The 17598-nt window shown below is 39.5% G+C and overlaps 2 protein-coding genes across 5 annotated transcripts in view; one reads left to right on the top strand and one right to left on the bottom strand.

The window, feature by feature from the left end:
• LOC134528932 (uncharacterized) overlaps positions 1-8946 on the bottom strand; it is a 30486-nt gene extending 21540 nt beyond the window's left edge. The window contains exon 1 of the mRNA XM_063362604.1: positions 8823-8946. The gene's annotated coding sequence lies outside the window, so the exon portion shown is untranslated. The remainder of the gene's footprint in view (positions 1-8822) is intronic.
• Positions 1049-16588, top strand: LOC134528905 (beta-1,3-galactosyltransferase 5-like). Of its 4 annotated transcripts, none has more exons than XM_063362579.1 (3): positions 1049-1156; positions 7475-7651; positions 14747-16588. In XM_063362579.1, the coding sequence occupies exon 3, from the start codon at positions 15038-15040 to the stop codon at positions 16064-16066; it is 1029 nt and encodes a 342-aa protein (XP_063218649.1). In that variant the 5' UTR covers positions 1049-1156; positions 7475-7651; positions 14747-15037; the 3' UTR covers positions 16067-16588. The 4 variants fall into 4 exon arrangements, with proteins under 4 accessions (XP_063218649.1, XP_063218644.1, XP_063218663.1 ...); XM_063362587.1 differs by lacking the exon at positions 1049-1156 and adding an exon at positions 1215-1349; XM_063362574.1 differs by lacking the exon at positions 7475-7651.
• The last annotated feature ends 1010 nt before the right edge of the window (positions 16589-17598 follow it).

Genomic DNA, 17598 nt, shown 5'->3' with positions numbered 1-17598 from the left:
CTGGATTAGAAAAATCACCGAGTGTGATCACACTTCAGAGACTTCACAAATAAATTTAGTACACACAATCTTTACAAATACATAAAGAAATTTACTGTTGATAGAAAATTGTACGTAGAAATCTTTAAAATAATGCCGAGTGTGATAAATATACGAAAATGGTGTTTTTACATTTCTAAACGCGAATCACAATTAGTCTCCGCACCCGCCACTAGAATTCGCTGCCGGAGCAACTACGTCGACTATTGAATCATTTAATTACCAGCAGTGGCGTAGCCAGGATTTGTGTATGGGGGGTTTAAGAAGCATGACCCCCCGTATTAAAGCCGGGTGTCCGGGGGTCCTCCCCCAAGAAAATTTGGATTTTAAGGTGTAAAATAGTGCTATTTTAGCTGTTTTCGGTACTTAAATTTAAATATTGTAATGGTAAATTTTTTATTAATTTTAATATGAAATTTGTTTGAGTGATGAATAAGAAATTAATTAAAGATTTGGGTTTAAGGGGGCGGGGGTTGAAATCCTAACCTCCCCCCCCCTGGCCCCGCCCCTGAACCAGCCCGAAATTTTAAACTATGTAATGAAACTGCTCCGATAAAAACGAAAAAAAAAGACTTTAAAAAAAAAATAAATACCCGGCTTTGGACCTGATTTTCGACAAGGAATTATATTAAAATACTGCCCATCTTATTAAAATTAATTAAACCGTTAATACTATAACTAATTCATTTTCGTTGTACATTTACGTTCATTGACGTTCACGAAACCGTTCTCTCCAAATTTCGTGTACCGAGAGGTAATGTGTCACATATTAAATATCCCAGGTTCATTTCTGAATTATTTAACGTCATGTTCTGCAGCTGTACGAGAGCCGCTCCTGAAATGTTATCCCGGATTCGCCACCGTTACACAGAGGAGGGGGGGGGAGGGACGGAAATTAACGCGAGCAAGTACCCGGCCCGCGAGGTGAGACGGGAGGTAAATTTGGTTTTACGTGCGCGCCTCGCCGGATGGCTGCACTGCTGGCGGCTGATAAGCGAGCCGGGGGGACCTTGGGTCCGCGCCAGGCGTATCTGCGGCCTGTCAGCGCTGTCCTACCTGCCGCCTGTCCGGAGCCGAGGAGTCGTCGCTTCGAGCAGCTGCGGAACTCTACCGAGGGGTGAGCTGGGGCGCCTATCCGGGGCACTTGGGGCGAGGCCACGCAGTAAGCTACGCCATGTTCGCGATGTTCGCTATGTTCGCTGCGCCAGCTGGCCAGGCACATCAGTCTGGTTCGCGATGCGTCGAACAGACGCGCGACGCGGGATTAGAGTGATGATTCCGACGATGATGATATTCTGCTGGTTCTCGCGGTATGTAAACGTAAAAAAAAAAAAAGTTTATGAAGTCAGTTCAAAATCGAAAATACTTCGGAGAATTTCATCATTCCATTAAGCCAAATTTATTGATTATTTCAGAATAAATGCAACTCAGTTTGATAGCATTTTATTTCTCAACAAGAATATAGGTAATTGAAAGGAAAAATCTAAATTACAGGGCAAGCTTAAAGCAAAGACAGTAGAAAATATGTTTTTACTCCGGGCTTTTTTGATGATTCATATTCATCATGAAAACAATAAACAGTTTCAATAATTTGATTATATATATATATATATATATATATATATATATGAAAGTTTAACGATAGTAAACAAGATTTATATAATATTAAGAGCATCGTGAGCTTCTAGCGTCTGCGCCTTGAAAACGTTTCGGAACACTGGTACTCTAAAATGTGATTTCTGAACATTTGCGTCTTGCGTTTCTTGCGCCTTTGCGTTTCTTGCCTAGTTTATAGCCCCGGCCTTGGGGCTGGGTTGATAAACTTCGCAAGGAACGGCAGGACGCAACACGCATCTACGCTAGAAAACTACATTAGTTTCTCAGGCCTGTTATTCAATGACACGGAAATGGAGACGAATCTCACGGAATGGACTGTCTACAATGGCACGCATTAGGACAGGTTATATAAGCAAAGCTCAGATCTTCCGTTTACGTCTTCCCGCGCGAACGATAAAGATTAAGGCTTTGCCCGCTACAGTAGCCATGTTGGTTTGCATTTTGACTTGACAACGTCTATTGGCTCGTTACAGCGATAGTCGGTCGAACTTTCTTGTGCGGCAAAATACCGCGAGGTTTGAATCCCTAATAACTACGAGACTAATAAGGCGTCAACAATGGATAGATCACGTCTGTACGTGTTTGTCGCGCAGTATTTGTTTTTCCTGTGGTTTCATCGTACCAGTGTAGGCGCACGCGCATGGTTACGAATTAGTTTTGTGTAAAGTTCTAAATTGACGTAACGTGGAAACGCGTTTAGCTAGGACATTGATTCGGATGTCATCGTGAATAGTTTGCGGAGCACTAATAAGACCCAAAGTGAGACAGTAAAAATATTCACCCTAATATAAGTGAAAATGGGTATTAAATTGAAAATTACAAAATAATAAAATATGCCGTATCATAAGACTCGTCGATAAGCTCGTAATTATAGAAAACGCATGTCAGATGAAAGCTCGCGTCTAAAGGAATTCAAAAAGCAAAAAAAAAAAAAAAAAAAAAAAAAAAAAAAAAAAAAAAAATTCCAAAGTTTTTAGGAGTAATCTGGACTCAAACTGCTCCTTTCTTGATTTTAAATAGGTACGTTAAAAATTGTTTCAAGTACAAGAATATCTAATGTTCTATCATGTGACCTAATGCCACAAAATTGGATGTTAGGTTTTGATATACACAAAAAGTACATTGTGGTTGGTAATTTTCGTATGTAGATATATTAATGGTACTCAGTATCTATTCTTACGCCTTATTAGATTCAGAGATATAATTTATTGCTTAAAACTATAATTACCTCTTTTTGACCTCTTAGGTGTTGAATTTGGCAAAAGGTAAAATCGTGGTTGGTAGCTTCTGTAGGTTCATTATTGGTACTCAATATAATTTGTTATAGTCGGAAATATAGATATTTATTTTTAAAATATATTTCCAGTTTTTTTATCCCTTAGGGGTTGAATATTGCAAAATTTTCAATTGTGGTTGCTTGTTTGGATATGTTTATGATTGGTACTGAATATATTTTCACATTTTCTTTAGCATCGTAGATATAATTATCTTAAAGCCATATGTACCCCGTTATCAACCCTCACGGGTTGAATTTCGGAAAGTGGTAAAATTGTGGTTGGTTGTTTGGGTGTTTTATTATTGATACCAAACATCCTTTCTTATGTTTCATAAGCTTCGGAAATATAATTAATATTCTTAAATGCATATTTACAATTTATCTACCCACTTAGGAGTGGAATTCTTTAATTATATGTAGCCTAGTGTTTAAATGATCCTAAGACCTTACTAATAAAAATAAAGTTTCATCAAAATCCGTCAAGTATTTTTTGAGTGATGCCGGAACAGACAAACAGACAAAAATTCTAAAAACTATATTTTTGAGTTTTAAATAATGTTTGGAGCCATTTACAATACTTTATTTTTTAGTTTCATTCAATTTACAGCATTTTTACCTCGAAATGGTTTATTGTTATTAAAGATAAAGTTTTGTGTGGATTGACTAATTATTCCTTTGCGTAAAGTCTGTCAATAAAGTGCACTTGTTCATGGGATAGACTATGTTTAATAATTTCGAATAAAATATTTACTAGTGCAACATTTTTATGAACGATAAGAATCAATGTTAAAATCAGTTATTTTATGTATAAAAAAGAACAATTACCGTAATTTTTTTGATCAACAAAAAAGGTTTATACTTCCACTCACTAAATTTTTCACAAAGTTTACATTGTTTATTGATTATTGTATGCATAATGTTGTCTTGTAAATGGGACCCTAGATTTTTCCGGCTTCGAAGCCACTTTACGAGGCCCTAATATTTTTGAGAAGGGTCTGGCCTCCAGAAAAGACGGTCCTGGAAACATTTTAAAATAAACTCTTTAAAATAACGTTTGTAAGCCAACCAGGGATGCTTTTGCTAATTTATTTATGCGTTTAAAGTATTTATTTATTGCCTTATTTTAAGTTGGCGAAGTTAAGGCGTACCACCTTGTCTTACACTTAACCACATACATCTTTACTAACTCATACGAATAATGAGAACAATACAAATTATATTAGCGTTATTAGAGTTAGAATAAATTACGTTCACGTTACATAATGTATATGAATGTACAATGTAATGACAAACTTTTTACATGACAGGTGCTTCGGTAATGAAAGGGTTTGCCCGGCTTATCCCGCCCTGGAGCCGCCCTCTGCGGTAGCAGTGGCATCACGTCCTGTCGACATCGTCATCAAGAGCGACGAGGGGCGAAGCAATGGGGAATGGAAGTAGTAGGATAATGGAAAGAGGGGTCCAGGATCCAGGGTGTGGATTATGGATGGGGTCAATGACCAGCCGCCATCTTGAATTGTGACGTCACAGAGGCCATCTTGGATGACCTACTTCCAGGGCCACATTATTTGAAGGGCGTCATTTACGCCATTTTGGATTCCAACATTTTTTTTCTAGAACTTTCCGCCACATAATTTTATAAGTTTTAATTTTTTTGATAAATGGATAATATTTACGAAATTTCAAAATGCCGGATGTGATGTCATAATCCAAGATGGCGGGAATTTCTGGATAAAAAAGGGTGTAATCCAAGAAGGTGGAAAGTTCTAGAAAACAAAACGGCGGAATCCATAATTCCGGACGTGACGTCATCCGATATGGCGGCCTGGATAAAGGCCATCCAAAATGGCAGCTGTGACACCACAATCCAAGATGGCGGACGGTCATTGACCTCATCCACAATCCACACTTTGGACCCTGTCCCTGTCTTCCCATTAGCCTACTACTCATGGAGCTGCAAAGGAATGCTTTGGTGGAGAGGAAACGGGAGCATCGTGAGATAAATCAGTAGCCTCGCGGCAACGTTGGTCCTCCTCCCCGTCCCAGCTTGACCGGGAATCGAACCCGGACCACCTTGGTGGGAGGCGAGTGATCTGACCCAATGAGCCGTCTCGCCCCCTTCCCCTTTTCCCAACACACTACCACCCGGCCCCTGGCAAGGCGGAGATACAATCTGCTTCATGCATCTTGTCTCAAATTCGACAGTTTTCAAACTAACTGCCAATGGTCATCGTATCCTCTGCAACTGTTGTTCTGTTAATATGTGTAATATATTCGTTCTCGGTACACCGAATTTGGTATGAGTAATTACGTGAATGGAACGGAAGTCACATGGAACGGAAATGCGCAACCACGGTGCTGCCATCTGTGGCGGATGGCGCGAACCAAAGCTCACTAATGCAAAGGGAAACGTTATAGTATTAACTGTTTAATGAGTTTAAACAATATGGGTAGTATATTTTTAAAAATACCTTCTCTAAAATCATATCCAAAACCGGGGTTTAGTAATTTTTTAAGTCTTTTTCGCTTTTAATCGGAGCCGTTTCATTATGTAGTTTAAAATTTCGGTCTTCTAATCAAATGATTAAATAGTCGACGTTCCTGCTCGGGCAAGGAATTTCTAACTACGGGTAATTCGCGTCCATAAATGTAGTTGAAAACACAATTTGCGACTATACTATTTATCACGCTCGGCAATATTTTAAAGAATTTTAAGTTACATTTCGTGTCCGAGTTTCGTATTGTAAGTGTATTTGCAACGTGAGAACACACGAATTTTCTCGTTAACCGAGGTTAGATGTTACATATGCCTGGAGAAAAGGAAAGACTCGCTCAATTTTTTTGTTGTTGTTTTTCGTGAACGACTTTACGTGGTTGCCAGTTTTCGTGAACAAACTTCGCGTGTGGTTTTGCCAATTGACAGTTGGGAAATTGGTAGCGTTGGTGCCACTTTTGAAAGTTGTCAAGTTTGAGGCACATTTAGTACATGGCATGGCCTTAAGGCTGCCTATCTGGGCACACACACGGTGTGTAGAGCTTCAAGAAAAACAACGCTAATTGTAAACTGCTCAAGGTATCCGATTGATGTCTGAATGTGTATATGTAATGCTCTGGTAGCAATGTGCTTATGTAAAAAGACGCAGCGCATGTTGCCTGATTCTGCCTACAGCTTACTCTTGTAATTTTTGAGGTTACCTTGAAATCATTTTGATGATGAGTAAAGTAAAATATTTTTGTTGATTGTCCAACTTGAGAGCTCAATAATTTTGAATTCATATTTTAATATTTTTTTGGGTTCTGTTGAGCTGTAAAGTAACTTTGTTGTGTGATGTAATGTTTTGGAGAGCTCATATTACTGCTATGATTTTGTCCATCTTTTGAAAACAGCAATTAAACTTACCTGGCCTCAACCTATAGTTATTTTCCATCTATACAATCTTTTCCCTTTATTGCCCCTTGTTGAGGATGTGAAGAGCGATAAGGTAGTGACAGTTGGAAGATAGACAGTACTTGCATTGCGTTATTGCCAGTACTCTAAAATGTGGTTGCTGAACGTTTTGCACCTTGCGTTTCTTTCATAGTTTATAAAACCCGACCTAAAGTTGGACTACATTCGCAACAGTACGCCCACAGCACAGACGCGCGGAAGTTGAATGTGCACAATCATATAGCAGCAGCCACATTGGAAAACAGCACACGCACAGCACAAAAGCACGCGCATGGCGCACAGAAAGAACTTCGAACTTCCGTACGTCAACGGCACAGACGGTTGGTTTTTTTAATGCACTTTTCAAAGACAAAGAATGAATCTAATTCGAATATGTATTTATTTGCGAGAAAGATTTTAAATTTTATTATTGCTAAACGTTAGAAACAAAACTGTGAAATTAAATGCTTGGATTTAAGTAAACAATGGCTTCTGTAAATAATAGTTGACAAAAGTCAAACTTTTTAAAATTAAAATTTCGACAGAAGTAAATGATTCAAACTCGTGTTGTGTCCTGTGCGTATGATACTGTGGTATTTTTTATACGCTGTTTTCATACTATCGTGAATGTAGCTACAAGGCAATCTAATAACCTAGTAATCTTCAAAAACAGGCTGAAAAAACATTTCTGGAACTAAGCATGATTACTTCGCGGCTTACCTACTGTAAGAGTGTGTGTGTGAATGTGCGGGAGAAAGGTATTAATATACTGTATCATATCGGCAACAGATGACTCTTAATTCTTTAATTACATTTCAGCAGGTGTGTATGCCAATCTCGGGTTAAATACAAATAAGTCTTTTTTGTTTATCTTTTATCTTCGTATGTTAAGTTTACGTTCAAGTTTGTTTTATATAAAGTTTTGTTTTACTATGCTTTGTTATTTTACCTACTAATACGCGATGTTAATCTAGAGAAATATACTCGACACCTCGTCTCGCCAACACAAGACGTAATACGAGCCGTTAGCTGGGATGTTCCGTGGTGTTCAGATGACTTAACTTCGTGTCTGTTTCGCCTGTGATCCTATCAGCTCATCCCAGCTCTGATTTCAGAATTCGAGAACCCAAGGCAGCAGCCACGTTGCTACACTGGGAGTTAAAAGATCTTTGCTCCAGAACAACAGAACAACAACAACCTGGCTGTGCCGCAAAACGGCGTACAGAGCCCCAAATGTCAACGCGCCATTTACAAACCACTCAACATTACTTGGATCCGTCCAGTTACCAATGGTATTTTAGAAAAAGTTCAACTTATGTACCTACAGTTTCTTTTTTCATTGACTGTAATTTCTTTTGTAAATGGAACAGAAATATACATGTATAATTACAGATGTTAGTAACTTTATACATTTACATGAAAACGAATTGTATCACTAAAAAATGTTCGCCGTAATACTGGGTTCGGATTCTTACCCGGGAATTTTGTGCTATCAGTAGCTCCAATGGTTAGTTATTTGTAAACCGTTCCCTGAACATCTTTCTAGTATTAACTGCACACATAATAGGCATGATAAAACAAGATAAAGTTGAATAGTTGAATATTCGATTATCTTTTCCATAGTATTAAAAATATGCTATAATGAAACATCAATTAAAATTTAAATTTATGCACCAATTTCCGCAAATAAATCTTAAGTATTTAATTAATGAAAAAATAATCATATCCTTCTTTTGTACGAAGTTACAATATCTTTCTTGTAGTATTATAAACTATTTCGTGGCAACTGGTTTTCAAAGGAATCTTTACTAAAAGTACAGAAAAATATTTTCCTGTGTGAGTTCATCTTTAACGTGTATTTTTTGTACAGTGAATAAGGATAAATATGTTTTCTTGATCACTTTTTGATACGAAAAACTTTAAACACAATATTGTGATGGTTGTAGAAACGCTCAGGGAACCTAAATTAACATCCCAGCTTAACATTAAATGGGTCCCTGCTTGAAGTCCCACAGAGATGCGTTATCGACGCGAAGACTGCGCGCCAAGTTCGGAGCCTGGAGCGTAGAGGCTGAAAGACGCGTGATGCGCGAGCCAAAATCGCCCTTAGGCGCCCACGCTCTTTCGGAGGTCGCGCGTCCGGCCATGCGTCCACTTTAACGGTTAGCATAGCTTATCTGTGTTATTTTAAGGTACATAGATTTGAATGGTTCAGCTGTGGACATTCCTGTCGTTGTACGACAGGGGCGAAATAAAATATAGATTCATCAAAGCAATTGTTACGTCATAGAAGCACTTGGTCTAAGAAATGTGCAAACATTTTCGTGTTACAGGACTAGCAGTGCTATATTTAAGCATGTAAGGCGTCAAATTACAACTTAGAATTCAACAATCGTCACGAAATGCACATGTTTCTTTTCATGAAGAACAAAACAAAAGAAAAGTCTCTGGAGATGTTGTTACCTCGACGACGCCCCAATGGCCGTCCGATGTTTGAAAAAAAAACAAACCAAGCCGAGCAGGAACGGCGTGCTCTGTCGTTGAGGTCTCCGGGACTGGACTCGTCGGCGACTCCCGGGGAACACAACAACACGCGCGCGTCCCACGAGGGTTCTGGACTCTCGATCTGATGGCCCTGGGCGATGAGTCACCACCGAGGGAGGGGAGATGCACTTGCAGGCTCGGTTCTCACTATCCCACCCCGCGCCGCGCGGTCAGTTTTAGGCATGGCCGTCGAGAGAAACGAGGAACCTCTTACACATTACTCAAATTTACAACTTTTCAACCCCCCTTCCCCTTTCCCCCCCCCCCCAAAAAAAAACAACTAAAGACTGTACATACATACGTAATATGCTCGTAAGGTTTCCAATTGATTCCATTATCAGTAATAGACTTGTAATTGTCGCCTTACTTGCAGGGTAAACACACGCTTGAAAATAACTTGAAATTAAATCATATTTTACCGAACCATCCCTGATTACAATAAATTATTTTGTCAATTATATTATATATATTATAACATTCAAAAAAATATATGGCTGAATGAGCGGTGATCCTACTACTTTATGGAGCTTAGTTACTATTTTTTTATTTGCTTTTTTTTCTTTCTTTCTGTTTTCCTGGTTTTTTTTTTTCCTATGATCGTGAAATGCATAAATAACAACGGTAGCGTGCGCTTGGTGACCTCAAGGGCCGAGGTTCAATCTCGTCACTGGATTTTTTGTTTAATTACATTATAATGTAATAATATTGGACGCAAATCATAAGAAATTTTCGCACTCGCCGCTAGAACTCGCTCCCGTAACAATTTTCAGCCTGAATTTTTAAACTATATAAAGAAACGCCTCCGATAAAAGCGAAAAAAAAAATGATAAAAAAACTTAACCCCGGGTTTGCACCTGTTTTTCAACAGGAAATTTTATTAAAATACTGCCCATCGTGTTAAATTCACCAAACAGTTAACACTATAAGATTTTCATTCGGCTTTGTGAACTTTGGTTCGCGCAATGAACCCGTACCGCAAGTTGAGGCAGAAATCAAATAAAACCCAAACGCGGCGTGTATGACTCGTCGCATGACGACGGAGTGGCGGCGTCACCATACCTTGAGTGTCGATTCCTCGGAAGAGTTGCCCGCCGTGCCTTTTCGGGACCAGCGCTCCTGGGCGAATGAAGGGTCGGCTGTGACGGACTGTCATACGACACCACCGCTGACCGTGAACGAGGGGAGGTCGCTGGTAGACGGAGCACAGTGAAGGTCGGAAAGGGAGGGGGGGGGGGAAAGGACATGGAGGAGACCCCAAAAATACTCCATAAACGTGCCCCCGAGGAAGAAAACACAGATGAAATACAGTTTCCAAGAGGGGTTTTAACGACGGCCATTTAACGCGTTCTCCTTCACCACGAAAGATATTATCCTCGTGTGTTATTCCGAACAATAAAGGTCTCCCTCCCCCCCCCCCTTCCGTCTCCACCACCCGTGTCGGGGCGCAGGACAAAAGACGGCTGTTGACTATTTCCGTCGACGATATATGCAGTTGCGACACGAACAGGCCACGGAGCCGCGCAGGAAGCTGAACGTATTACCCGGCGAAGTGCGTTTGTTTTTCGAACATAAATAAGTTACACACGTCTCAAGCTCTTTTTTAGACATCGAGTGTTTGGTCTCAGTCTGTGCAATAGCCCGGCAACGGGGGAAAAAAAATCCCTCTTCCCATCACAAAAGTTTTTCCATCCCATGACACAGTGACGTGAATAATTTTTTTCTTTTTCTATTTTCAACAGCATTCTTTTTTACAAACGAATTATGTACCTATATGAACTCTATTGTCCCAAGTGCTTTTAAGAGCACATAATGTAGGTATATCTATAGTTATGTTAGTAATGTGGGAAGTGTTACACATGAATTTTAATTTTTATTTTTTAATAATTAAAATATTCGGCAACTTCTCGAACTTCAGGTCTGTTCACACGGCGGGGCAAGTCTGCATGACCACATGGTGTCCAGCTAATTGTTGCGCCATATTGGTTCGACGCCCAAAGCATTGCCTGAAGTGTAGTGTTTGCAGTGTGGAAACAGTTTTAAATGACTTTATATTTTAAATATAAAGTGACTGTTTTTTTTAACGACGGAGATTCTAATTCATGCTTACTAACCATCACCTGATGTCAGAGGTGTAATTTCAGCTTTTAAACTGTGGTGGCAAGGCATACCGAGGGTCTGGTTGGGGGAAGGGGGGGGGGTGAGAAATGCCCCCACGTGTAAGATTGTCCGTGGGTCCTCCCTCGGGGAGTTAAAAAAATAACCAGCATTAAGTCGTTAGTTTTTTAAGCTATCTCAGACTGTTTTCACCTAAAATATCAAAATAATTGATAACATTCTCCATTTACCCTAAAATAGTATATGTTAATTATTTTAATAAAAAGCCAAAACATTTGTAAAGTAGATATCATTTACACACAACTCAGGAGTATGCCTATTTTGAATTGATTGATCTGCCTGATCTTTTATCATGTAATTAGTCTAACAGTGTTGTCACTTCCGGACGCGACGTCGCTCATTCACGTTCTTCATGGATCTCTGTTATTACGTCACGCCTGCTACTCCACCACTCCTTTTTAACATTATAATATGAAAGTTCCAATAAACATTTTATTTTTCTACGCTAAATAAGGCTTGATTGATAGTAAATAATGAAAGTGTCGTGCTAGTAAAATTTTATTTCACAATTGTTGGTAAATTATTGATATTTTTACTTCACCATTTACTTTTAAATGGTGTGGCTAAATACTCGATTGGACAATTCTAGGGTAGCATTTGGCACCCTTTGCCACCCTCGAATTACGCCTATGCCTGACGTCATCAAGCACCATTTCTGCAATGTTTTGGGCGGAACAATATGGCGATGGCGAAGTTAAAAAGTGACTTCAACTACGTCACAGCATGTCATCTGACAATTATTCCAAACTCTATGATTAACACAGTCAGATAAGTAATCTGATTAACTGTTTGCTTGCGGAAGACACTTGCAATGCACCATTCACCCAAAATATTGTATTAAATGAAAATGTAAGATATTTATTAAAATATATGTAACACACGTGTTAGGCATGTACTTAAAATATTCTTAGAAAAATGAGGACGTGTAGAAAGTTCTCAGTAAATTCTGGCAGCCTATGACAAACGTTAGGACGACTAAGCACAGTTCTAACGACAAGGACTTTAAAAAAGTATGAAAGCACAAGTCAAAAAATCTTAAATTCCAAAATGACACAAGTCTTATGTCCGAAATATCCAAAAAATTTAAACATTCGAAACGTCCAAAATTTCAAAAGTACTCAAGTGCAAAAATCCTTACCTAACATATTCTAATCTAACGTATTGTAACCGTAACCAAACCTAACGTAACCTACCATAACCTAACCTAATATGACTATATTATTCTACCCAAAATCAACCTGACACCTTGCTATCACAATTTCCCATAATGGTATCTCCTTGTAGCTGTACCAAAGAAAAATTTCTCTTGTTAAAATAAAAAACGACGGGAGCGCCCAAACTCCCGAAAGTCGTAATCTAACACCAAAAAATATTTTTGGAAATTAATACAATGAATGTTACAAATTAATTATATTTTTCTTGCAGTGTTGATTTGTTTTCATCTGTTTGGAAACTTTTAACCTTAGGGTTTTTTCTTTGCCCCATTACCATTACTAGTCAATGTCATAATATTAAGTGACTAATTATTTATAGAACAGTATTCTTACTATTTCTATTGCTTTAAGTTTAGATACTTATAAAAAAATTACGTATCTGCAAAGTTCAGTAAATATGCACATTAAATTATTAAATTATCAGTTAACTTAAGAAAAAAAAGTAATGTGTATGTCGTTAAGAGAATATTATGTCACGTGGCCTTATGAAGTTACAGAAGTCAAGTTCATGGTTTGACTCTGAAGTTAGGCATGCATTATGTTGCCATATTTCTGTGTGCAGAAAATACATAAAATAACATTGCATTTTTCTTTCCAGACATATGCTGCAGTTATAAAATCTTTTGGGTTCCACTTGCTTCGAAAAAATAAATTAAAACTAGGAAATCTAAAATGTCTCACGTTATTTCTTACTTAGATTACAAATTACTATTTTTATTTTTTATTTTTTAAAATGAGCTTGTCTCGTTGACAGGGAAAGCATTATATACCGGAAAATCAGGGGAGAAATAGGCGCTGGCCTACGTAGGTACATAGGAAAGAACCATCCGAGCAATTGTCTTAAATTATTTCTGAAAACAATCAAGCTGGTTCCATGAGGATTTTTTGTTTGGGGGGGGGGGGGGGAGCAAATTTTTATTTTTAAATTTTGTATTGTATATATATAACTCAAATACTTAAATTGGTGTGTTAAACTATTCTTTTATTAAAAGTTGTTTGCAACTGTTAAATGACAGTATTTGAGAACACAAAAATGTTATTATTCCAAGCCTCTCTCTGACATATTAAGGCTCCTGTACACAGGGCCACTCACAGCGCCTCATTGCGTGTCGCGTTAGGAAAACGTGTAAGAATCATCTCGAGCGACTTCGAACGCGCCACTGAGCTACAATCCCAATTACCAGCATGAAAAAAAATTGTATTTGGAGGGAGCGAGTACGGTACATTGTTTGTGTTGTTGCAGCGGCAAAAAGATGCCCTTAAAACAGAAGAAATCGGCTTCACACGATCCTTCGTTGAGCAAATAACATAAGGATTACTACCTTTTTTTTAAAAAAAAAAATCTCTGGAGTATTAGCAGGCATGTCCCAGAAATCGATTCCCTCCTGCGCTTCTAAAGTAAACCTTTCGGTGTAGAAAGTTGATACCGCCATCACTCTTGCGCACGACCCCTGGCCTCTGCTGGTGTGAATGCGCTACTCCGTGTGAATAGTTATGTTTAGTTTCTTGTCAGCACGGCGTGGCGCGTTTCTATTGTCTCGCTCGCATTGGCCCGGTGTGAAGGGAGCCTTAATGTCACGTTTGGCCAACTGCATCCTTTCTTTGTGTCACAGCCCCTCCCGACAAGTCTTCCTGGAGCCGTCCTTGGAAACAACGTGGATTAGAACCCTTGTGGTCTGGAGTGATAGTCCAGTGTTTGGTTTTTTTTCCCTCGCCACATCGCGCATCGTACTGGCACAGTGTATAGTACCTCGGGAACACGTATGTACTTAATATCCTCGATTACACTCTGGAGATTTCTCGCAAATATGAAGCGTGTAACTTTTTTATTTAAAATTTCTCATGCAAACGGGAAAACATGAGCGTGGGTTGAGATTTTATATAATTTTATATAAATAAGTTGTATATTTTGCAGGTGTTCAAAACTATCGGGTATTTTATTTTATTATGAACTTGAACTCGAATTCTTTATTCTAAGAAATTTAATTGAGACAGATCAACAAATATTTTTTGGTCCCGGCACTCTTGTGATTTTTTTTCAACTTTGGACTATTGAAACGCCCAGCCAAGCATATTGTCGCTAATAGAACGACCTGATATAAAAATGTTAATTATCTTAGCTAATATAGTTTAGGTACATTTACAGAAAATTTAACAACGAATTCTTCAACACAATCTTGGCTGGACTGTTAGTCCATGGAAGTTTACTATTAACTAAAATATCCGGATTCTATTCCGGCTGAGTAATGGATTTTCCAAATTGGAACATTTCCTTCTCAAGACGCAGGACTGGGCTTTTTGTATTCTTGGCGACTCGTCATTTGTTACCTATATGCTATATTTGTGCATTTTCATGGCGTGGTTTATATTTCAAGCATTGAGTTTGTTCAAATCTATACTAACGAATGCGCTTGACTTGTAGCTGCGCTCAATATTTTTTTCTTCTCTTTGCAGGGCTGCCATCGCCCAAATCATCAGTGGAACAAGCAATCGTATGGAAGTTAGTGCCTGCATTGCTCTTCTTCAGACGAGCTCCAATTATTGCACTATACAGTTATTTTTTTACTTCGTTGCAATGAACTCTAATCTGCTGAAGTTTACGATATTCCATCCAGCATCCAGATTTCCCAATCAGAGCTGATAGTGGGGTGCTGAATGATATCAACAAACCGTGTTCGCGTTAGAATAGAAGACGTGTTTTTTGTGTATTGAACACGAAAAGAGTTAAAAAAAAAAATTCCAAGTATGAGACGATATCAGAGAAACATAGTCATCGTCATGTTGTTAACACTTTCGGGTTTCTTCGTGTTTTTGGTTTTGCCTGCTCCTAAGCGAAGCTACGTCGCGGAAGAAGCTCGGACGTACTACCTGCAACAGTTCTTGTCGGATTACAACCCGGCTCCGCGTCCATCGAACTGCGGAGCGGAGCGGGACGTGACCGCGGCGGAGCAGGAGGTTGTCGGGCGGATGCGGGCGGCCAGGTACAACGGCACCGCCATCAGCGAGGTATACCAGCCGGGGTTCGACGCGCTGCCCCGCGCGTGCGCCGACTCGGGCCGCGGAGTGGACCTGCTCGTCGTGGTGCACTCCGCCTGCGGCCACGCCGACCTGCGCGCGGCCGCCAGGATGACGTGGAAGGCGGCGGCTAGCCTGCCGGGAGTCGCCGCGGTCTTCCTGCTGGGCAGGACCCGCGACCGCGAGCTGTCGCGGCGCGCGGCGCGCGAGGCGGAGCTCTTCGGCGACGTGGTGTTGTCCCGCAACGCCGACACCTACGGCGGCCTCACGCTCAAGTCCGTCTCCATGGCGGAGTGGGTGGCGCGCCACTGCCGCCGCGCCGGGTTCGTCCTCAAGGCCGACGACGACGTGTTCCTGAACGTCGTCCGCCTGCTGCAGCTCGTCCGCCTGCCGGAGGTGGCCGCCTCGACCAGGAGCTTCTTCGGCAGGCTGACCCGCGGGGCGAAGCCCGTGCGGGACCCCTCCAGCAAGTTCCACGTCCCCGAGGCGGAGTTCCCCGGGGACACGTACCCCGACTACCTGCAAGGGTCCTCCTACCTGTACACGGGCGACCTGTCGCAGGACCTGTACGCCTGGGCCGTCGCGCAGGACTTGTTCAGGATGGAGGACGTGTTCGTCACGGGGTTCCTGGCGGACGTGCTGCAGGCCAGGAGGGTGGACGTCGGCCGCTTCCAGGCCGACTACCGCACCGTCAGGAGCGGGTGGAAGCGCCGCAGGGTGGACCCTTGCGACCTGAGGAGCAGGGTCGTGGTTCACTAAGTCGACTACGAGACGATCTTCGAGCTGTGGGGCGCTCTGTTCGGCCGACTGCACAGGTGCAATGCGAGTTCACTTGTCGATCGATGGGTTCTTAAATGACGCCAATTATTATAGCTCTCCGTGCACGCGCCTGTGTTCCTGCAGCACACCGACGATCTCTCTTTTGGGAATCGCTTCTCTCAAGTTATGGACTTATTCAGGGTTGATACTATATCCAACTGTTTATTCCCGTGTCTCGAAAAGACGATGCCAAGTGTTGCCATGACAAGTGTTAGCAAAGACAGGAATAAGTTCGAGTATAATTGAAGTGAACTCGCTTACATGATTTGAGAACCAGGGTTCGTTAATGTTACGAGTTCATTGTGAGCGAGCAAAGTAGTCAATGAAGTCGTGCATTTCATTAATGATTTTATGTGACACACGATTTAATTCTCAAGCACACAGAGCTGAACCGAACGAAAATGATGAGTTTAAAAACGCAATTAACAAGGAAAAATAAAATGATATTAAATTGTGTTTGAATTGCTGTTTTGAAATTTATTTTTGTGATGATTTGACAATTTTTGTGAATGTTGTAAATAACTTTAGAGTCTTATTATAAAATTATAATTTTCATTTTAAAAATCAACATAAAAAATATATCGTGTAGGTCCTATTGCAAGAAATTAAGCTTTTCTGTACGGAAACAAAAATTCAATCTGATGTAAGCTTATTGATGTACCAAAACTTTTACCAAACTTTTCACGAATGTCGCAGGTATTATTGCAATAAGTTACGTAAATTACAATTTATTGGCATATATCCTACAGTTTAACATTCTCATACAGGCCCTACCTGAGCTATCACTATAAGTTTACTATAAGTCTTAAAAAGCATTAATATAACGGAACTAAATGGCAATAAAGTTTCTGAATTGTAACCAATCTGTAAGTTTATTTAATTAACTTGACATTTAAAAACTTAAAATAACAAAAATTTGAACTATATGAAAAATGAAAATTTTATTAGATGCAAGTGTTTTGTGCGATATTTATAAAAGGTTATTTAAGTATGTCATGTTGCAGTTAACTATCTTAAATGTAAACTTTTAAAAATTATTTTAAATAATAAACTATGGTTAATTTATAGCACAGAAATGTTGTTCAAACTTTCACTTCATTGTGTATGGTCTATAATGGTTCATCAATAACAAACGTGTAAATTATTATTATTATTATTATTATTATTAATCGACCTAAAATTTTGTTTTGGGAAAGAAAGATGAAATATTTTGTACAATTTGAATACATTTTACGCAAAAGAAATGTCGCAATAAAAGCATTAATATATATTTTTAAAAAAGTAAAGAAATGTATTATTATAAAGAAAATTTATTATATGCACTGTTCATATCCAAAACACAGCTGAATAACGTACATATCGTAAAGAAAATTACATAAAATTTAATTTAAATAAATAAACTGTACTTTTAGCAAACTAAGTGTCCGATGTTATATTATAAAACTAAATTAATTAGTCTTCATTTTCTCTCT

The sequence above is a fragment of the Bacillus rossius genome, chromosome 1 (genome assembly GCF_032445375.1).
Source record: "Bacillus rossius redtenbacheri isolate Brsri chromosome 1, Brsri_v3, whole genome shotgun sequence".
NCBI classification, from domain to species: Eukaryota; Metazoa; Arthropoda; class Insecta; order Phasmatodea; family Bacillidae; genus Bacillus; species Bacillus rossius.
Note: the sequence above shows the minus strand (reverse complement) of the source record. Positions and strands in the feature narration are given on the sequence as shown.